This window comes from Anomaloglossus baeobatrachus, chromosome 6, assembly GCF_048569485.1.
Source record: "Anomaloglossus baeobatrachus isolate aAnoBae1 chromosome 6, aAnoBae1.hap1, whole genome shotgun sequence".
Taxonomy (NCBI): Eukaryota; Metazoa; Chordata; class Amphibia; order Anura; family Aromobatidae; genus Anomaloglossus; species Anomaloglossus baeobatrachus.
In genome coordinates this window covers 344,363,741-344,387,119 of record NC_134358.1, presented here as the reverse complement: position 1 = coordinate 344,387,119, position 23,379 = coordinate 344,363,741, and the positions used below count along the sequence as shown (strand labels likewise).

General features: G+C 42.6%; 1 protein-coding gene across 3 annotated transcripts in view; it reads right to left on the bottom strand.

Annotated features, from left to right (window-relative positions):
- Positions 1 to 23,379, bottom strand: part of TRIO (trio Rho guanine nucleotide exchange factor) — a 3,493,742-nt gene that overhangs the window by 1,255,113 nt on the left and 2,215,250 nt on the right. Inside the window, exons 51-52 of one of the 3 annotated variants that reach the window (XM_075314974.1) lie at positions 17,709 to 17,990; positions 16,721 to 16,829 (exon numbers count right to left, since the gene is read on the bottom strand). The exons of the other annotated variants lie outside the window; for them this stretch is intronic. Of the exons in view, the coding sequence (XP_075171089.1) occupies positions 16,752 to 16,829; positions 17,709 to 17,990 (360 nt within the window). The 3' untranslated portion in view covers positions 16,721 to 16,751. Of the gene's footprint in view, positions 1 to 16,720; positions 16,830 to 17,708; positions 17,991 to 23,379 lie in introns of those variants that run through there. 3 annotated transcript variants of the gene reach the window in all.

Sequence of the window (23,379 nt, the reverse complement as noted above, 5' to 3'; positions counted from 1 at the left end):
CACGGAATGAAGGCTGCACGCTGCTTCTCGTGCAGCTTTCACGGAGTGAATGCTCCACGGGAAGCAGCGTCTTCCCCCATGCAGCAGTGATGGAGCAGAGCTGCATTTGTTGAACGAGAAAGACAGAAGACCATGGATCGTGGAGGGCTGACAGGGGGTAATAAAGATGGAGTCTCTAATGTGTCTGTGTATTTATTTCTATTAAAGTATTTTTTCTCTGTGTGGTGTCTTTTTTTAACCCTTTATTGGAGATTCTTAATGGCCGGGTCAAACGTGCCTGACATTAAGAATTTCTGGCTTAATACTGGCTAGTAAAACAAAGCCAGTATTAACTCATGATTACCCAACAAGCCACCCGGCTTCAGGGCTGTTGGAAGAGTTGGATACAGCGCCAGATGATGGCGCTTCTATGAGAGCGCCATTTTCTGGGACGGCTGCGGACTGAAATTCGCAGCAGAGGCGCCCAGAAACCTCGGGCTAACCTGTGCTGAAGATTCCAATCCCCAGCTGCTTAGTTGTACCTGGCTGGACACAAAAATGGGGCGAAGCCCACGTCATTTGTTTTTTAATTATTTCATGAAATAAGTGAAATAATTAAAAAAAACGGGCTTCCCTAAATTTTTGGTTCCCAGCTGGGTACAAATAGGCAACTGGGGGTTGGAGGCAGCCCGTACCTGCCTGCTGTACCTGGCTAGCATACAAAAATATGGCGAAGCCCACGTCATTTTTTTGGTGGGCAAAAAACTTCTGCATACAGTCCTGGATGGAGTATGCTGAGCCTTGTAGTTCTGCAGCTGCTGTCTGCTCTTCTCCATACAGACAGACAGCAGCTGCAGAACTACAAGGCTCAGCATACTCCATCCAGGACTGTATGCAGAAGTTTTTTGCCCCCTGAAAAAATTATGTGGGCTTCGCCATATTTTTGTATGCTAGCCAGGTACAGCAGGCAGGTACGGCTGCCCCCAACCCCCAGTTGCCTATTTGTACCCGGCTGAGAACCAAAAATAAAGGGAAGCCCTTTTTTTATTATTTCATGAATTTCATGAAATAATTAGAAAACAAATGACGTAGGCTTCGCCCGATTTTTGTGTCCAGCCAGGTACAACTAGGCAGCTGGGGATTGGAATCCGCAGCACAGGTTGGCCTGAGCTTTCTGGGCCCCACTGCTGCGAATTGCAGACGGCAGCCGCCTCAGAAAATGGCATTTTCATAGAAGCGCCATCTTCTGGCGCTGTATCCAACTCTTCCAGCACCTGCCTGCTATACCTGGCTAGCATACAAAAATAAGGCGAAGCTCACGTCCTTTTTTTGTAGTTTTTTGGCAAAAAAAATAAAAAATGCTTCCCTGGATTTTCCATTGCCAGTGAAGGTAACACCAAGCAGTGGGGGTTAGCAGCCAGTAGCTGCTTGGATTACCCTTAGCTAGCAATACAAAAAATGCAGCGGGAGCCCATATATATTTTTTTTAATTATTTATTTAAATAACTAAAAACAAAATGGGCTTCCCTGTATTTTGATTGCTGGACATCACAGTGCTGTAAAAAGAAACCTTTAAAAAAATGACGTAGCGCTCCGCGGTATTTTTGATTCTCAGCGCAGATAAAGCACACAGCTATGGGTTGCCACCCCCATCTGCCTGCCGTTACCTTGGTTGGCAATCAAAATACAGGGAAGCCCATTAATTTTTTCTATTTAAAAAATAGTTAAAAAAAAATGACGTTGGGTCCCCCCATTTTTGATAGCCAGCTAGGGTAAAGCAGACGGCTGTAGCCTGAAAACCACAGCTGGCAGCTTTACCGTGGTTGGGGATCCAATGTGGAGGTCCCCTCAGGCTCTTTCTTATAATTATTTTATAAATATTAATAATTACACAATAAAAGTAGGGTCCCCCCCAAATTGGATCACCAGCCAAGGTAAAGCGGACAGCTGTGGTCTGGTATTCTCAGGGTGGGAAGGTCTATAGTTATTGGGCCTTCACAGCCTAAAAATAGCAGGCCGCAGGCACCCCAGACGTGGCGCATCCACTAGATGCGCCAATCCTGGCGCTTCACCCCAGCTCATCCCGTGCCCTGGTTCAGTGGCAAACGGGGTAATAAATCGGGTTGATACTAGCTGTAAAGTCACCTGAGATCAAGCCCAGCAGTTTGTGATGTCATGGCGTCTATTAGATACCCAACATCATAAACTGTCAGTACTAACAAAAAAAAAATCGACAAAAGAAATTTATTTGAAAAAACAGTCCCCAAAACATTTCCTCTTTCACCAATTTATTGTAAGAAAAAAATAAAGGGGTCCCACGACGACTCTGGACCGTCTAGAATATGGGGGGGAGACACTCAGGGAACGTATCCCCCATTTTCTAGGAGTGCGGACCCTTCATGTGAGGAGTGTGGGTGCAATGAATCTGCACTCACTCTCACCGGGTCCACAGCAGCAGAGTCCATGTCGTAATGGTTGCTACCAAAGCTGCAATGCCCTGCTCATGAGGTAAGGGCATGCCTAATCAGGAGAACTACTGTAGAGGAAGCTCTGCTCACTGGTATATAGGTGCTCAGAGGTAATAATAGATAAAATTAGTGAGTAACCTCGGCACTCTAAATCTCCCAGACTAAGTCAGTAAGTGACAACGGATAGTAATGCAAAATCACTCTTTATTGGTCCGTATTATGAAAAAAATTTTTTTCATAAGCATATATGTTTTTGTCCAAAACAAGTTACAAATGACATTTCGGCCTGAGCCTTCGTCAGATTGGACTTATCTGCATGTAATCATGAAAAATGACAATAATCAGTATCACATAAGAGTGAGAGAACAATAACATAAACTCGAACAATGTAGAGGTACAATTGGGATGCAGCAAAAAAATTGCAACACAGCAAGAAATGAAACACATGATACAAATGTCATAATACAGTACAAGGACAATATAGTAATGACAAATATGGGGTCAGAGTAGGCTTAGACAGCTCTGGTACGAAAGAGATGCCAATCATAAAGTAACATGTGCAGTAGGTGTAGAGCTACACTATGCATGGCAGAGCTAATGGGTAGACCGACCATAGAAAAAGAACGGAGAAAAAGTGGAGAAAAAATGGAGAAAAAGTGAAGAAAAGGTGGAGAAAAAGTGGAGAAGAAGTGGAGTAAAAGTGGAGAAAAAGTGGAGAAAAAATTGAGAAAAAGTGGAGAAAAAGTGGAGAAAAAATGGAGAAAAAGTGGAGAAAAAATGGAGAAATAGTGGAGAAAAAGTGGAGAAAAAATTGAGAAAAAGTGGAGAAAAAGTGGAGAAAAAGTGGAGAAAAAATGGAGAAAAAGTGGAGAAAAAGTGGAGAAAAAATGGAGAAAAAGTGGAGAAAAGGTGGAAAAAGTGGAGAAAAGGTGGAGAAGAAGTGGAGAAGAAGTGGAGAAGAAGTGGAGAAGAAGTGGAGAAAAAGTGGAGAAAAAGTGGAGAAAAAGTGGAGAAAAAGTGGAGAAAAAGTGGAGAAAAAGTGGAGAAAAACTGTAGAAAAAGTGGAGAAAAAGTGGAGAAAAAGTGGAGAAAAGGTGGAGAAAAGGTGGAGAAAAAGTGGAGAAGAAGTGGAGAAAAAATGGAGAAAAAGTGGAGAAAAGGTGGAGAAGAAGTGTTTGTTCATGCCAGATGGGAGATAAATAATTTTTTACCGGCGCTGTCATTTACTGTAACGTGATCATCGGTGTACGGTGTATACCTGTGATCACGTGAGCGGGGACCGGAAAAACCGTCCTGAATCATGATCTCCAGGGTCTCAGCTAGCCCTGAAACCCCGGAGATTTTCTGACGCCGGGGGGCGCTATTCACTTATTTCTGCCTGCTGTTTATAAACGGCAGATCAGAATAAGGCTACATTGACACGACCGATCCATTTTTGCGGTCTGCAAAAAACAGTCCGTTTTTTTCACGGGTGCATCCGTGTGGCATCCGTTTCCGTTCCGTAGACGGTCCGTATGTCATCTGTTTGTCATCCGTGTGCCTTCCGTTTTTTTTGTGTACTGCAAAAAAACTGAAGGAGGGTAAATGCATAAATTTACCCAGGATCCATAGCTTCATCCTACATGAGGCGGTCACATGTTCACTCCAGTGCCATTTTGTACTGCTTTTCACAGCGTAGAGCGCTCTGGTGATTTTCTTGTGCTTGTACACTTCATATCAGTCTTTTCTGTCATTATAATGGCAGAAAGACACATAATGTCCCGCTCTCCTGCATTTTGTAATTTTGCACCCTATGGTGCCTTTCATGTGGCACTAAGGGGTGCTTAGCATTGTATTTAGCCAAAACAATGAAAACAAAAATGACCTAGGGTTCCCCCTAGTTTTGTAGCCAGCTAGGGTAAAGCAGTGGCTGCAGCCTGCAGACCACAGCTGGCAACCTCACCTTGGCTGGTAATCCAAAACTGAGGGCACCCCACGCTGTTATTTTAAATTAAATAAATAATTAAAAAAAAAACACGTAGGGGTCCCCCCAAAATTGGATCACCAGCCAAGGTAAAGCAGACAGCTGGGGTCTGATATTCTCAGACTAGGGAGGTCCATGGTTATTGGACTCTCCCCAGCCTAAAAATAGCAGGCCCCAGCCGCCCCAGAAGTGGCGCATCCATTAGATGCGCCAATCCTGGTGCTTCGCCCCAGCTCATCCCGCGCCCTGGTGCGGTGGCAAACAGGGTAATATATGGGGTTAATACCAGATGTGTAATGTCACCTGGCATCAAGCCCTGGGGTTGGTGAGGTTAGGCGTCTATCAGATACCCGACATCACCAACCCAGTCAGTAATAAAAAAAAATAGACGACAAACACATTTTTATTTGAAAAAACACTCCCCAAAACATTCCCTCTTTAACCAATTTATTAGAAAAAAAAACAAATCCAGGTCTGGTGTAATCCAAGGGGTTGCCATGACGATCCACACTGTCCCAGTCAATGAAGAGCAGAATGTTCCCCATTGGCTGGAAGAGCAATGCAGTGACCTGAGCTAACATCAATGGGTCAGCCCAGGTCACTGCAGGGGATGACAAGTGCTGCTGTCAGCGAGGTACATTACCTGCGCTGATCTCCAGCACTGCCGACAGCACCTGTCACTGAGTTCAATGACCGCCGCCTTCACAGCCAAGTATCGCGAGAGGCCCGTGACGTCACCGCTAGTCAGTCTCGGGTCGGAAGCGAGAGAAGGTGATGTGACAAGCGGCGGCCATGGAGTACAGTGACAGCGCTGAGGTCGGGATGGCGGGACTTCATCATCGCAGGTAAGCCGAGCGGGACCATGTGTGCAGAGTGTGTGTGTGTGTGTGTGTGTGTACGTGTGTACATGCCGCGGGCAAGAGGGGGCGGAGCGAGCTGAGCGGGGAAGTGTGGGCTTCCTGCACGTAACTAGGATAAACATCGGGTTACTAACCAAAGCGCTTTGCTTGGATACCCGATGTTTATCTTGGTTACCAGCTTCTGGCAGGCTGCCAGCGATGGCTCCTGCACACTGTAGCTGTAAAAAGCCCTGCTTTTTGCTGCTAGAACCGTTCTCGAACGTATCTAGAACTATCGAGCTTTTAGCAAAAAGCTCGAGTTCTAGTTCGATCTAGAACAGCCCCCAAAATCACTCGAACCGCGAACTGGAGAACCGCGAACCGCGCTCAACTCTAGTTATGAGCACAAAATCATCGGAATTCAAAATAACCAACCTTGCTGAAAAAGAGATTTCTCTATTCTGGTCGGCACAATCATTGCGTGCATACAAAGAATGCGAACGGGTGCCCGTGGACTCAGAGTTATGAAGACCATCCCCTTTTACCAGGAGGATATGGATTTCAAAAAATTGTGGGAACAAGTTCAAATTGAAAGCTCCTTAAAATTTCTAGACATAGTTCTACCGAAAAATGAACAAGAGCACGAGATAGTCACAGCTGAACTCATCAGACTCAGACATGAACTTGAGTCCAGAATCACAAAAGAACAATGGAAGTGTAAGAAATTTGGACAAAAAACTAATCCCCTTCCAGACACTAGTGAAGGAACATAAGAAGGAGAAGTTTTTGTGTGACAAAACTGATAATGAGACTAACACCATTTTTACATGGAATAAAAATCAGGACAACACACCTTTTTTCAAGAAAAATAAATTTAAGAAGAGATTTTCTAAACATGCCGCTAAAAATACTTATTAAAAAACAGCATGGACAACTGACTCAGACTCAAGTGGCCCAGACGATCCTCCACCACAAAAAAGGAGGCTGAGCGAAGACTTGGTATCTAAACAACAGGCAAACACTTTAGAAAACGCACGAGAAGAGGCCGGGGTAAGCACAAGCACCATCTCAGCAGGAAAAAGAAAGAAAGTAGCCTGGAGAGATTAACGCACTCTACAAAACAAAAGATCTACAATTTAACCAACCACACATTAGACGAAGACATGACAGCACTACTGGAAAAAGGTCTGAGTTTCTGCGTTCCTGAACCCTTTGATGTAGTGGACTTTGAAATAGACCTTTATAAAGCTTGCCGAAAATTACATCTAAAAAAGTTTTTTTCATCTAATGCAACAGAAAAAAGAAAAGACGCTACGCCGACTAGTGGAAAGACAGTGTAAGGGGTGCTTCACACACAGCGAGATCGCTGCTGAGTCACGGTTTTTGTGACGCAGCAGTAACCTCATTAGCGATCTCGCTGTGTGTGACACTGAACAGCGATCTGGCCCCTGCTGTGAGATCGCTGCTCGTTACACACAGCCCTGGTTCGTTTTTTTATTGCTGCTCTCCCACTGATAAGCACACATCGCTGTGTGTGACAGCGAGAGAGCAACAATCCTGAATGTGCAGGGAGCAGGAGCCGGCGTCTGACAGCCTGCGGTAATCTGTAACCAAGGTAAACATCGGGTAACCAAGGTGGTTACCCGATATTTACCTTCGTTACCAGCCTCCGCCGCTCTCACGCTGCCAGCGCCGGCTCCCGGCTCTCTGCACATGTGGCTGCAGTACACATCGGGTAATTAACCCGATGTGTACTGTAGCTAGGAGAGCAGGGAGCCAGCGCTAAGGCTAGTTTCACACTTGCGTTGGACTGGATCCGTAGCATTGCGTTGTGTGACGCATGCAACGAATGCGTTGCATATAGTGGCACAACGCAATGCTACGGATCGTACAAAATAACGCAATCCGTTGTAGTTTTTTTTCCTTGTCTTTACACATCTGAGCATGCGCAGTTGTGTAAAGACAGCTGCGTTAACGGAATCCGTCAAATGACGCATTCTAACGGAATCTGCCACCATAGGCGTCCATTATAAAAACAACGGACGCCTAACGGATTCCTGCAGGTTGCGTTTTTTTGACACTCCGCCAAGCGCAGAAAAACGCTACATGCAGCGTTCCATCCGCCCGACGCAGCGTCAAAATAACGATGCTGCGTCGTCCAACGGATACAACGCAGACACATGCGTTACAGTGCGTCATCCATACAACTCTATGGAGAATAGCGCAGCCCGTTAACGGACTGTGCTATTCTCCATAGTGACGGAATGCGCTGAACGCAAGTGTGAAACTAGCCTAAGCAGTGTGTGCGGCTCCCTGCTCTCTGCATATGTGGCTGCAGTACACATGGGGTAATTAACCCGATGTGTACTGTAGCTATGAGAGCAGGGAGCCAGCGCTCAGTGTGCGCGGCTCCCTGCTCTCTGCACATGTTGCAGCACAGCGACGCATGTCGTTATGATCGCTGCTTCGTCTGCTGTGTTTGACAGCTAAGCAGCGATCATAACAGCGACTTACAAGGTCGCTGTTACATCACAGAAAATGGTGACGTAACAGCGACGTCGTTGTCGCTTAGTGTGAACCCAGCCTAACACTGATCCAATCGGCTTCTGTTACAATAATGCGGAAACAGAAATGCTAAAATCTGAAGCAATGTTACTGCTGAGCATCGCAGATGAAAAAATAGACTGTGACACTATAAGCGCTAATGCAGCGCCATGTAGTGAAATCTTGCCTTCGTCTTCTTCTTTTTTCACTGATGGAGTAAAATCTACTTTCTTTTCCCCTGTCTCACTAGCCAATAATATTGATCTGTTCCAAGAAATCGTACTACGTGAAATTCGGGCTATTAAATATCCCTCTCTACCAGACAATTTGACACCAGCAGAAAAAAGTGTTTTGAGAAAAATCCAATCTCTAGATAATCTAACGATAAGAAAAGCAAACAAAGGTGGCGCTACAGTGTTATTAAACACTGATTATTATCAAAAGGAAGCGTTAGCGCAGCTAAATAATATAGAGGTATATAGAACCCTTAAAAATGATCCCACCTCAAAATTTAAGGAAAAACTTCGCGCTTTTCTGATTAGACAGGTCTCCTTGGGTTTTTTAACAAAAAACAGAGTGGAAAAACTCCTGCCAACATGCCCAAATAAACCGCATTGGTATTTGGTCCCCAAAATTCATAAATCCTCAACAGCACCACCAGGGAGACCCATTGTATCGGGGGTGGGTTCAATGACTGAACCTTTGTCCAAATACTTGGACTGGTTATTGCATCCATTACTTGTCTGTATCCCTTCATTTGTAAGAGATACAAGTGATCTAGTCCAACAATTAGAGGACTTTGAGTGGCAAACCTCCTTTAAATGGGTGTCTCTAGACATCGAAAGTCTATTTACTAGAATACCACAACAGCTTGTTGTGAATGTGATTATAGACAGACTTGTTAGGATAGGTGAAAATCCAGCCCAAATTAAATTCATCGAAGAAGCACTATTGCTTATTCTTACTCATAATACTTTTAAATTTGGGAATTCATGGTTTCTCCAAAACAGCGGGGTAGCCATGGGGACACCAGTGGCATGTACGTTAGCTAATTTGTTCCTTGCCACAGTAGAAGAAGATCTAGTTTAAACACATCAATAATCCATATATAAAACACATCAAAAAATATCTACGTTTTGTGGATGATGTATTAATTATATGGGATGGCAGCAGGAATGATTTTGAAGCATTTGTGAGCTATTTAAATATTAATAAGTACAATATGTTTTTTACTTATTCCTTTGGAGACCAATGTATCGAATTTCTGGATGTTAAATTGTCTGTTACAGAGGGAAAAATTGTACGTGAATTGTACAGAAAGCCCACAGCAGTGAATACTTTATTACACCACAAAAGTGCCCACCCTATGCATGTCCTGAGATCCATTCCTTTCAGCCAATTTCTGAGGGTATATAGAATCACCAATAATCCAGAAAGATTGGCTGAACAAATTGTCGACTTAAAACAGAGATTCTCAGAACAAGGTTACCCACAGGTAGAGAATTTGTCAGCCCAAGAACGAGCCAAAGAGAGAACCGCTCGTCTGAATGAGAGGCATATACGATTATATAATACAGATAGCCAGAAAAAAACAAACTAAGATGCAAGAGCGCTTTTTATTTAATTTTAAATATGGACCGATGGATGGAATCATCAGGTCTGTCATCAATGAAAACTGGCATATCATAAAAAAAGAAAAAGAGTTAGCAGATATAGCCAAAAATAGACCTCTCATTACTTACAGAAGCAGCAAAAATATAGGAGAATTACTAGTCAAAAAGAGGTTCATTCCTCCTAATACTTGGCTTCACCGTCTCAGTCCTGTGGGCAACCACAAATGTGGAAACTGCTCTTTCTGTCAATTTCATATCACTGATAAGTCCTTTAAAGTGGGCGATGTGTGGCACACAACAAAGCAATTAATTACATGACGTACTAGAATGGTGGTCTATATTGTCTTTTGCCCATGTGGGCTATTTTACATTGGGAAGACAATTAGGCCACTGTTCATACGGTTTAGAGAACATCGCAAATCAATTTCTTCAGGGATTGGAGCCACAAAATTAATTAATCACATGAGAATGGCACATAATGCTAACTGCAATTTATTAACCTTTGCTGGACTGGAATTGATTGTACCTCCAGCAGGAGGTGGTAATACCCACAGATTACTATTACGAAAAGAAGCTCAGTACATCATTAGATACAACGCTATGAGCCAAATTGGCTTTAATGATAAAAATGACTTGGTGGTCTTTTTAGGCCAATAAAATAATTTTTTAGCGTGGTCTTTATTGTCTGCTCCACATTGCTGACCCCTTGTTTGAACAGAACCTTTTTGGTATTGTTTTTAATTACTTTTTAATTCACTTCTGATGTCAGCAGGATCCACTAATTTAAATATGCAGGATGTGATGTCAGACTTTGTTAGACCCGTAGAAGCACTTCCATTGTGTGCGAAACGGCCGTCGTCTAACGTGCTGTCCTGTCTCTCCCCCTCCCCGCTTGCCACAACATGTAATTTCAGCGCACAAATAAATGCCTGCTTTTTCTACACAGCAAAAATCAGTGAGTGCCTACTCTGTTTTCTTTATACTTTTACATATGAGTGAATTTATACTGGCTCTCTTTGTTCCGTGTGTGATTATTTATTCTTGAACCCTGACTCTATGCTTTTACGGCACTAGGCTACCTCAAAATATCCGCTACAGTACCTTACCCTGACCTGAATGGTACGTTACGCTATTTTTCCCACATTTTGTCGATCATGTGACAGGTAGCACTATCCATATTTGTATTCATTGGATCACTGGTATCTCATTATCCCATATGTCCCTACAGGACTTAAACTATTGTAATCCCCTTATGGTGACACCTGTTCTGACTACTCTTTCCTTATGGCAGTAAGTCATTGTGTTTCCTTATAACATTATATAGGGGCATTGGGTGGATCCCCTAGTTCTGTATTTTTTGTAGCTTAGGGTGACTGACCATCATATTATCCTCTTTGATGTGTTAGGTGGAATGACGCCTTAATTTACATATTCTGTATTCCTGTAACAATTATACTGCATCCCCATAGCCAGGGGTGATATTGACCTCAGGAACATTGGAGCCATATACCAGTAAGACTTCTATACTTTATACATCTACTACACTCTCTCATGGATGTTTTATGATATTATGACTATGAATTATTAATACTAGTCACCTGACTCACCTCTCGATCTTGTGCTCTCACATTACTAGACCCCAATTGGATACATGTCAGCACACTACTTAAGTGTGATAAAGACCAAATAAGTTGAAGTTCTTTCTGATGACACTGGCTTTGACTTTTTCTCTTTTATGATATGATAGGTGGAAATTACACCCTTTACTCACTACCTTTATGTTCCTGCATCAATTGTGCCGCATTTCTGAGTACATATCCATCAGTACACCCTGCACTAAGGTAATTGATCTACTCCCACACTAGCAACACATTTACCAGCACGTATAATTACCTTGTTCCAAAGATACTTTTCTGCCTGACTATACCAGGGATCTTTGTATCCAATAGACCTCCGCACTGTATACCTCACAGTGTTCACCTTTTATTGAGTACTCCTCCTTTATGTGATATCAAAATTATTTTTTATAAAATCTTCATGACATGTATTGAAAATGTCTGTAAATCATCATTTTTTTGTCACTAACTTTTGCTTTCCTGTTCATGCACAGATAAGTCCTGATTGAGGAAGACCGGATACTGTCGAAACGTCTTGCTCATAAGGACAGTTTTTTCTATGCAAATTTTGATGCTCATAAGGACAGTTTTTCTATGCAAATTTTGAAAAATAAATGGAATTGATTTAAGACTTTTTTGTGAGTGTTATCTTTATTGGGGGTAGTGTGCCGGAGTTCTCCTTTTATAAGTGATACTTTTTCTCCAACGCACCTAGTAGGTGACGCAGGGTCCTATCCACTTTACAATAATGAGGGATAGTCTGTAAGACTCTGGGAGGTGTTGTGAATGTTAGTTATGTCTTGGCTGCTGGGAGGCTCCCTCTGGTGGCCAGGAAGGGTTTGGACAGAGACCAGGTGGGTTGTGCAGTGGGTGTTTCCTTTCCTAACTCTCTGCTTATTTAAGTCCTGGTCTGATTGCAGGCTGTTGTTGTTCTTTGTATCTCTAGCCTGCTTAATCCTGCTCTACATCACATCCACTCCAGATAAGTTCTTGCTCTTTATTTATTGTCTGGTTCTTTGCTTATCTGGGTTTGTCAATTGCTGTGGTTGTTTTCAGTTTATTTGCTTGCAGGGATTTCCCCCTCAGTGGTTTGTTGCGGAACTCCCTGCAGTTCTGTGTGGAGTATAGCTCCTTTGAGTCCATGTGTTTGTGGCTTGTTGAATTTGTTATAATTCTTGTTTTCTGTTCATTGGTATGACAAGGGCACCTGGTATAGGACGGAGTTCAGATCGAGCGATCTGAGGGCCTTTTTGTACTATCAGGAAGTTGGTATTTTGCAGGGTTTTTCTCTGGCTACCATCAGTCCCTTTCCTGTCCTTTCCTATTTTAGTCAGCGGGGGCCTCACCTTTTGCTAATCCTGTCATCTACCTGTGTATTGTGTTTTTCCTATATCACTGCAGTCTTTGAATGTGGGGGGCTTGCTATTCTTGTCTATTTTCTGAGGCAGAGAGTTATTCATCTTTCCTACCTTTAGGATAGTTAGTTCTCCGGCTGGGTTCGCGGTGCACAGGATGTAAAGGCTGCTTTACATGGTACGACCGATTGTGCGATTTCACAATCGATCGTACCCGTGCCCGTCCTTTTTGGTCACGGGCAAATCGCTGCCCGTGTCGCACAAAGTCAGTAACCGCCGTCACACATACCTCTCGTGCGACCTCGCTGTGGGCGGCGAACGTCCACTTCCTGGAGTGGGAAAGATGTTCGGCGTCACAGCGACGTCACACGGCTGCCGGCCAATGGAAGCGGAGGGGCGGAGATGAGCGGGACGTAAACATCCCGCCCACCTCCTTCCTTCACATAGCCGGCGGCGGCCGCGTGACGCAGGTGAGCTGCTGTTCATCGTTCCCGGGGTGTCACACGGAGCGACGTGTGCTACCCCGGAAACGATGAACAACTAAATTAAACGATAATATGGAACCTAGCGAGCAGTACACGACTCACGATTTGTGAGCGATACTGCGTCGCTAGGAGGTGTCACACAGGCCGGCATCGCCAGCGATGTCGGATGTGGGTCACAAAAACCGTGACCCCGACGATCTATCGCACTATAGATTGTCTGGTGTAAAGCAGCCTTTAGTTCACCCCTCGGCTACTTCTAGTTGTGTTGGTTAGTAAGGGGATGGCGGCCAGATTAGTTGCCAAGGCTCTTGTCACCTTTTTGCCAATGATTTGTGGTGATCTTCCATGATTCCAGATCATAACAGGGAGGGTTGAAAGTGGGCTTAGTCATGTCGCATGAGGGGTGGGGTTTGGGAAAGTTTATGATATTCTGGTTTGTTATGGGGGAGGGGTGAGCTGGGTGGTGGTACCAGTGGCAGGGATTGGGGTATTATGACAGCGGGATGTGTGCTTTGAGGATGAGAGGCCATCTCTCTCAAAAGCTGGAAAATGTCTTGATATATATTTTCCCCTTCCCTTGTTTTTTGTTTCTGTATCCTGACTAAAGAAAAATCAATAAAAATCGAGTTAAAAAAAATGTACAAAATTACAAAAGTAAAAAAGATCTCTAGTTATCGAACGAGTGTATACTGTATATCACACAATAAAAATAAAATCAATACTGGCAACGTTATTAAAAGACCCAATGAGAATTAGGCAATACAAAATTGAAATGACAGCTAAGTAGATCTACAATACCTCATCTAGAGTGTACTAAATATAAAGTGATTACCAAAGATATGTCACATAACAGGGAAAACACAATGTCTAGGGGTGACAATGCACCAACACCCCTGGGTATAATAGATGGACAGGCTGTAGCCAAATCCATATAAACCTATAAAAATACAGCCAATACACAAATAGTAATAATAGAATTCAGGTTTTATTAATTAATAAAAATATTAAAAGTGCAAAAAGCACAAAAGCAGCACGACAGAGGACAAAAGTAGGGACATAGGTACATATAAGCATAAATATAAATTTCTCCACAATATATAAAAAATAGAAAAAAAATGTTTATTTGTATGTAAGAAGCCCAAGTTAAAAATATATGCCTAGTGGCAAGAAGCAAGGCATAGCACTATTTGTACAAAATGGAAAAGAAATATATTATAGAAAAGGTATAAATGTGTAGAAAAATTATTAAAAAAGGGGAGATTATTGCACAATAAGTAAAGTGCAAAGCAAGTGCAAAAATGTGAAAAATATACACTTATCAGTAAAATATATGACTGGTGAGTCCAAATGGAATTTCCATAGTCAAATATTTGCACATGTGCTAGATTGTAGGGCTATCACAGACTCATAGGTCCATATTAGATGAGGTGGAGATAGAAAGCCGAAAATATCGGCATATGAAGTGAAATGACAAGAAGAGGTAGTGAGAAGGGGTTACCTACGGTCATGTCCTGCTGCTGTGCCGACGCCAAACCAACACGTGTTTCGGCACGTGGCCTTCGTCAGGGAGGTGTGGTGTCGGACGGCAGGAGGGAGGCCCATATATACTGGCTTCCACCAATCGGTGTTTTGATTGCGGGATTTAATTATCGGGCGCTTGTGAGCAGGCCGAGTACGTAGCGCGCCATCATGAAGGATGTCACCCGGGGGCAGAGCCGATGACGCGGGCGGCCGAGGACTACGTGGGAACCACATGGTCCCGGGCGATCACATGACCAGGTCCGAACACGGGAGTATAGACGCCCCCACGATGACGCACACCGGACAGGCCAGCGCATGCGCACATCCCAGTGGGAATCCATACAATAGATGAGAGTAGAGGGAGGGAACAAGGATTGTAGATAACTAAGAAAGAAGAGAGACATAATAAGAAGTGAATAAAGTTAGGTCCAGAAATATTTGGACAGTGACACAAGTTTTGTTATTTTAGCTGTTTACAAAAACATGTTCAGAAATACAATTATATATATAATATGGGCTGAAAGTGCACACTCCCAGCTGCAATATGAGAGTTTTCACATCCAAATCGGAGAAAAGGTTTAGGAATCATAGCTCTGTAATGCATAGCCTCCTCTTTTTCAAGGGACCAAAAGTAACTGGACAAGGGACTCTAAGGGCTGCAATTAACTCTGAAGGCGTCTCCCTCGTTAACCTGTAATCAATGAAGTAGTTAAAAGATCTGGGGTTGATTACAGGTGTGTGGTTTTGCATTTGGAAGCTGTTGCTGTGACCAGACAACATGCGGTCTAAGGAACTCTCAATTGAGGTGAAGCAGAACATCCTGGGGCTGAAAAAAAAGAAAAAAACCATCAGAGAGATAGCAGACATGCTTGGAGTAGCAAGATCAACAGTCGGGTACATTCTGAGAAAAAGGGAATTGACTGGTGAGCTTGGGAACTCAAAAAGGCCTGGGCGTCCACGGATGACAACAGTGGTGGATGATCGCCGCATACTTTCTTTGGTGAAGAAGAACCCGTTCACAACATCAACTGAAGTCCAGAACACTCTCAGTGAAGTAGGTGTATCTGTCTCTAAGTCAACAGTAAAGAGAAGACTCCATGAAAGTAAATACAAAGGGTTCACATCTAGATGCAAACCATTCATCAATTCCAAAAATAGACAGGCCAGAGTTAAATTTGCTGAAAAACACCTCATGAAGCCAGCTCAGTTCTGGAAAAGTATTCTATGGACAGATGAGACAAAGATCAACCTGTACCAGAATGATGGGAAGAAAAAAGTTTGGAGAAGAAAGGGAACGGCACATGATCAAAGGCCCACCACATCCTCTGTAAAACATGGTGGAGGCAACGTGATGGCATGGGCATGCATGGCTTTCAATGGCACTGGGTCACTTGTGTTTATTGATGACATAACAGCAGACAAGAGTAGCCGGATGAATTCTGAAGTGTACCGGGATATACTTTCAGCCCAGATTCAGCCAAATGCCGCAAAGTTGATCGGACGGCGCTTCATAATACAGATGGACAATGACCCCAAGCATACAACCAAAGCTACCCAGGAGTTCATGAGTGCAAAAAAGTGGAACATTCTGCAATGGCCAAGTCAATCACCAGATCTTAACCCAATTGAGCATGCATTTCACTTGCTCAAATCCAGACTTAAGACGGTAAGACCCACAAACAAGCAAGACCTGAAGGCTGCGGCTGTAAAGGCCTGGCAAAGCATTAAGAAGGAGGAAACCCAGCGTTTGGTGATGTCCATGGGTTCCAGACTTAAGGCAGTGATTGCCTCCAAAGGATTCGCAACAAAATATTGAAAATAAAAATATTTTTTTTGGGTTCGGTTTATTTGTCCAATTACTTTTGACCTCCTAAAATGTGGAGTGTTTGTAAAGAAATGTGTACAATTCCTACAATTTCTATCAGATATTTTTGTTCAAACCTTCAAATTAAACCTTACAATCTGCACTTGAATTCTGTTGTAGAGGTTTCATTTCATTCCAATGTGGTGGCATGCAGAGCCCAACTCGCGAAAATTGTGTCACTGTCCAAATATTTCTGGACCTAACTGTATATGAGAAGTGTGTATAAGGGTGTAAAAAAAAAAAAAAAAAAAAGGGGGGAATATATACAATAAGTATATATATATATATATATATAAATATATAACATATATATATAAAGGTGAAGTGAGTGGAAATGAAATGTTAATATAGTGTTTCTGTAGACATACATATAACAAGTGCATAAACTATGTGTACATAATTAACATATACAATAAATGCTATAAATTATCAAATATTGAATGTGAGTAAAGATGTGAAACTTCATCATGTCTTTTTATATTCTTAATTCTTCCCATTATCATCTCATCCACAGGAATACATCGCATCAGATGGAAAGGGCCAATCATCAACATCAGACAAATAAACCGTCAAAGGGTAATACTAAAAAGATATAATAAATAACATTAATATATCATATAGACAAAAAAGACACCACAAAACATGAAATATATACAATACATATAGACAATGTGGCCAATATAAAAGTCAATAAAAAAGTCGATTGTTATAGAGATAAAAATACCGATGCACAGAAAAGACCGACCCATAAAATATATATTATCACTAATGTTAAGAATTAAGGAAGGGGGCAAAGCTCAAAATATCATTCAGCCCTTTAGGGTGTACGGTGTCCAGGGTCCAAATCCATTTACACTCTTGTTGAGCCAGTCTCCGCATTATATTACCGCCCCGAATACCAGAAATGATGTGATCAATACCAATTACCCTTAATAGGGAAGCATCACAATTGTGATGCTCCTTAAAATGTCTAGGTATTGATTTCAGTGCATTCAGATCAGTCTCAGTCTGTGCTAGTCTGATATCCCGGACATGCTCGCGGATACGGACTTTCATTTCCCGGCTTGTCAAGCCTACATAAATCAGTGGGCATGGGCATGTCGCATAGTATGTGACTGCTTTTGTTGAGCAAGTAATACTGTGTGTAATCACATATTTTTTATTGCCTGTGGAGTCAAAAAACTCGGTTGCCGTATCCACATTCGGGCATGCTACGCATCTGCCACATGGCTTGCAGCCCCATTTTGGAGGAGGAATGGTGGGAAAAAAGTTCTTCTGGACTGGTTGGTAGTGACTAGATACCAGATGATCACCTAAATTCCGGCCACGTCTTGCAGTGACGCCAGGGTATGGTTTAACGTATTGTTTTATAATTGGGTCTGTCAAGAGAATCGGCCAGAATTTTTCAAGACAATTTTTCATTGTGAACCAGTGTGAATGGTACCTGGTAATAAGTCTCACCTGGTCTGTCTCTGTATGTTTCCGAGGCATATAAAGAAGGTCATGTCTCTTGGAATTTTTTGCTCTTGTATAGGTCATGTTGATTGATCTGTTACTATATCCACGGTTTTGAAACTTTAGTCTTAAATCGGAGGCTTGATATTCAAAATCATCTTCTGTAGAGCATACTCTTTTTATACGGAGGAACTGTCCCGTAGGTATGCCATTAAACATTTCGGATGGGTGGGATGACTTGGCATGAAGTAAAGAATTGACTGTTGTTGCCTTACGATGAATGTCAGTCTGTAGAGAATTGAATGAGTCACGTTTAATATTGACATCTAAAAAATCGATCATGGTCATGTCATACTTGTAAGTCAAACGTAAATTGAGCTGATTCATATTCAAAGAATCAAAAAAGTTTTTCAGCTCAGCAGCAGAGCCCCTCCAAATTAAAAAAATGTCGTCAATGAAGCGCGTCCAAAATATGACACGCTCCATTGACACCTGAGATTCATCAGAAAAAAGCATCCTCTCCCACAGCCCCAGGAACAAATTTGCATAGGTTGGTGCACAAGCCGCACCCATTGCAGTCCCCTGGAGCTGCAGGAAGAAGGAGCCATTAAAAGTAAAAAAATTATGATGTAAGGTGAATCTCAGGAGATCAAGAATGAAGTTGCTCTGCCGCGAGTCCATATTACTCATTCTCAGAAACACTGAGGCGGCATGTATGCCCTCCTCGTGTCTGATGCTCGTATATAAGGCCTCTACATCACATGTTACCAGAAGCATCTCCTCCTCCACATGTAGACCATCAATTTTATGCAAAAAGTCTGAGGTGTCTTGTAAATACGATGGTAAATTCACAACCAGAGACTTGAGTTGACTGTCGATATACTTACAGACATTGTCCGTTAGACCACCTATTCCCGAGACGATAGGGCATCCGGGAGGGGTTATCGCATTTTTGTGTACCTTTGGTAAGAAATATAATGTGGGGATAACAGTATCCACCACAGTTAAAGCCTGTACAAGTTTCTGGTTGATGACTCCTTCCGTGTATTCCTCATCCAATAAGCAGTCAAGAGATTTTTTAAAGGCAGATAATGGGTTAAACGTTAGTTTCTTATAACATGCAGTGTCCCTAAGCTGCCTATAGGCCTCTGTCTCATACATGCTGCGAGGCCAGATCACTATATTCCCACCCTTGTCAGCCGGCTTGAACAGCACATCCGATAGTTTTTTTAATTTATTCAAACTCTGTCTTTCAGCATTACACAAATTGTCTCTATGTATAGCTGTAGGAATTTTCTCAAGTTCCTTAGAGACAAATTTAACAAAGACGTCAACTGTTGGGCAGACCGACAGGGGTGGGAATCTAGTAGATCTGGGACGGATAGAGGATGGTATCTTACCAAGGGAGTCAGAGACATGCTCCTCAGAAAGTTCTTCCAACATACGAATCGCTGTCCTTTCTTGAGTAGTTGGAAATTGTTCATGCATGTCTGTATTATGAAAATATCGGCATATGAAGTGAAATGACAAGAAGAGGTAGTGAGAAGGGGTTACCTGCGGTCATGTCCTGCTGCCGTGCCGACGCCAAACCAACACGTGTTTCGGCACGTGGCCTTCGTCAGGAAGGTGTGGTGTCGGACGGCAGGTGGGGGGCCCATATATACTGGCGTCCACCAATCGGTGTTTTGATTGCGGGATTTAATTATCGGGCGCATGTGAGCAGGCCGAGTACGTAGCGCGCCATCATGAAGGACGTCACCCGGGGCGGAGCCGATGACGCGAGCAGCCGAGGACCACGTGGGAACCACATGGTCCCGGGCGATCACATGACCGGGTCCGAACACGGGAGTATAGACGCCCCCACGATGACGCACACCGGACAGGCCAGCGCATGCGCACATCCCAGTGGGAATCCATACAATAGATGAGAGTAGAGCGAGGGAACAAGGATTGTAGATAACTAAGAAAGAAGAGAGCCCATATATACTGGCGTCCGATTGGTGGACGCCAGTATATATGGGCCCCCCTCCTGCCGTCCGACACCACACCTCCCTGACGAAGGCCACGTGCCGAAACACGTGTTGGTTTGGCGTCGGCACGGCAGCAGGACATGACCGCAGGTAACCCCTTCTCACTACCTCTTCTTGTCATTTCACTTCATATGCCGATATTTTCGGCTTTCTATCTCCACCTCATCTAATATGGACCTATGAGTCTGTGATAGCCCTACAATCTAGCACATGTGCAAATATTTGACTATGGAAATTCCACTTGGACTCACCAGTCATATATTTTACTGATAAGTGTATATTTTTCACATTTTTGCACTTGCTTTGCACTTTACTTATTGTGCAATAATCTCCCCTTTTTTAATAATTTTTCTACACATTTATACCTTTTCTATAATATATTTCTTTTCCATTTTGTACAAATAGTGCTATGCCTTGCTTCTTGCCACTAGGCATATATTTTTAACTTGGGCTTCTTACATACAAATAAACATTTTTTTTCTATTTTTTATATATTGTGGAGAAATTTATATTTATGCTTATATGTACCTATGTCCCTACTTTTGTCCTCTGTCGTGCTGCTTTTGTGCTTTTTGCACTTTTAATATTTTTATTCATTAATAAAACCTGAATTCTATTATTACTATTTGTGTATTGGCTGTATTTTTATAGGTTTATATGGTTTTGGCTACAGCCTGTCCATCTATTATACCCAGGGGTGTTGGTGCATTGTCACCACTAGACATTGTGTTTTCCCTGTTATGTGACATATCTTTGGTAATCATTATTGATTTTCTGTGTTCTACAGATATTATTGTCAACAATAAAATGGATTATAGGTCTAGAGAAACTTCGTGGACCAATCACCTTAGTAAGGTTTTTAATAATGAGTGTGATTTTATTAATTCGGGTGGTTCTAACAATGTGGCTGATCTACAAAAGAACTTAAAAAACCTGATGCACAGAAGGACACGCCTATGGTGGAACGGTGGTTTCCTGAAAAACTATCTTGAAAAAGAGTTAATACCAAGGGGTCTCCGCATTCAGATCTTTCCATCTTTCCCGGTTTCTGATTTGAACTTTATTTCACAGTGGGAGGAGATATGCACTCATGCATCTTTTAAATTTATTCAGCTTCTCATCGGGTTAAATAAGGAGAATCTTGACACTGTGGAGAAAACCATTGATGAACAAATCAATCAGCTGGTGGCGAGTGCCACTGCCACACAGGTTAGAAACTTCAATCAACAGATGGAAGCAAACTTTGATATATGGGAGAAGCAAATACAGGAGAACCAATCAAGGAAGCTGTTCAGAGATCTCCAGGATCACCAGAATAACAGAGTATACCGCTGGCATAAAAAACCACCAACTTAGGGTGAAAGAGAGAGATCAGCCTCCGTATCATCTGTCTCCTCGAGTGCTCAATCGGACAGTTCAACACATCCCATGACCACTCGATCTAATAATAATGGGGCCAAAAGGAAGTGGAATTATAAATCACAGGGAAATAGGAACAGAAATTTTGATTCAACTAATGATAATCTCAAGGTAATTAACCTTTCTCATCATGTTCTGTCTCCTTCTGATATTTCTGTCCTATCTAAGGGGCTAACCTTCTCCCCAGGTAACAGATTTGATCTCTTCACAGCGGTCAAGGACCTAAATATATTTGCTCGATCACTTATCTGCAAAAAATGGTTTCATAATACAGACATGCATGAACAATTTCCAACTACTCAAGAAAGGACAGCGATTCGTATGTTGGAAGAACTTTCTGAGGAGCATGTCTCTGACTCCCTTGGTAAGATACCATCCTCTATCCGTCCCAGATCTACTAGATTCCCACCCCTGTCGGTCTGCCCAACAGTTGACGTCTTTGTTAAATCTGTCTCTAAGGAACTTGAGAAAATTCCTACAGCTATACATAGAGACAATTTGTGTAATGCTGAAAGACAGAGTTTGAATAAATTAAAAAAACTATCGGATGTGCTGTTCAAGCCGGCTGACAAGGGTGGGAATATAGTGATCTGGCCTCGCAGGATGTATGAGACAGAGGCCTATAGGCAGCTTATGGACACTGCATGTTATAAGAAACTAACGTTTAACCCATTATCTGCCTTTAAAAAATCTCTTGACTGCTTATTGGATGAGGCATACACGGAAGGAGTCATCAACCAGAAACTTGTACAGGCTTTAACTGTGGTGGATCTTGTTATCCCCACATTATATTTCTTACCCAAAGGTACACAAAAATGCGATAACCCCTCCCGGACGCCCTATCGTCTCGGGAATAGGTGGTCTAACGGACAATGTCTGTAAGTATATCGACAGTCAACTCAAGTCTCTGGTTGTGAATTTACCATCGTATTTACAAGACACCTCAGACTTTTTGCGTAAAATTGATGGTCTACATGTGGAGGAGGAGATGCTTCTGGTAACATGTGATGTAGAGGCCTTATATACGAGCATCAGACACGAGGAGGGTATACATGCCGCCTCAGTGTTTCTGAGAATGAGTAATATGGACTCGCGGCAGAGCAACTTCATTCTTGATCTCCTGAGATTCACCTTACATCATAATTTTTTTACTTTTAATGGCTCCTTCTTCCTGCAGCTCCAGGGGACTGCAATGGGTGTGGCTTGTGCACCAACCTATGCAAATTTGTTCCTGGGGCTGTGGGAGAGGATGCTTTTTTCTGATGAATCTCAGGTGTCAATGGAGCGCGTCATATTTTGGACGCGCTTCATTGACGACATTTTTTTAATTTGGAGGAGCTCTGCCGCTGAGCTGAAAAACTTTTTTGATTCTTTGAATATGAATCAGCTCAATTTACGTTTGACTTACAAGTATGACATGACCATGATCGATTTTTTGGATGTCAACATTAAACGTGACTCATTCAATTCTCTACAGACTGACATTCATCGTAAGGCAACATCAGTCAATTCTTTACTTCATGCCAAGTCATCCCACCCATCCCAAATGTTTAATGGCATACCTACGGGACAGTTCCTCCGTATAAAAAGAGTATGCTCTACAGAAGATGATTTTGAATATCAAGCCTCCGATTTAAGACGAAGGTTTCAAAACCATGGATTTAGTAACAGATCAATCAACATGGCCTATACAAGAGCAAAAAATTCCAAGAGACATGACCTTCTTTATATGCTTCGGAAACATACAGAGACAGACCAGGTGAGACTTATTACCAGGTACCATTCACACTGGTTCACAATGAAAAAATGTCTTGAAAAATTCTGGCCGATTCTCTTGACAGACCAAATTATAAAACAATACGTTAAACCATACCCTAGCGTCACTGCAAGACGTGGCCGGAATTTCGGTGATCATCTGGTATCTAGTCACTACCAACCAGTCTAGAAGAACTTCTTTCCCACCATTCCTCCTCCAAAATGGGGCTGCAAGCCATGTGGCAGATGCGTAGCATGCCCGAATGTGGATACGGCAACCGAGTTTTTTGACTCCACAGGCAATAAAAAATATGTGATTACACACAGTATTACTTGCTCAACAAAAGCAGTCACATACTATGCGACATGCCCATGCCCACTGATTTATGTAGGCTTGACAAGCCGGGAAATGAAAGTCCGTATCCGCGAGCATGTCCGGGATATCAGTCTAGCACAGACTGAGACTGATCTGA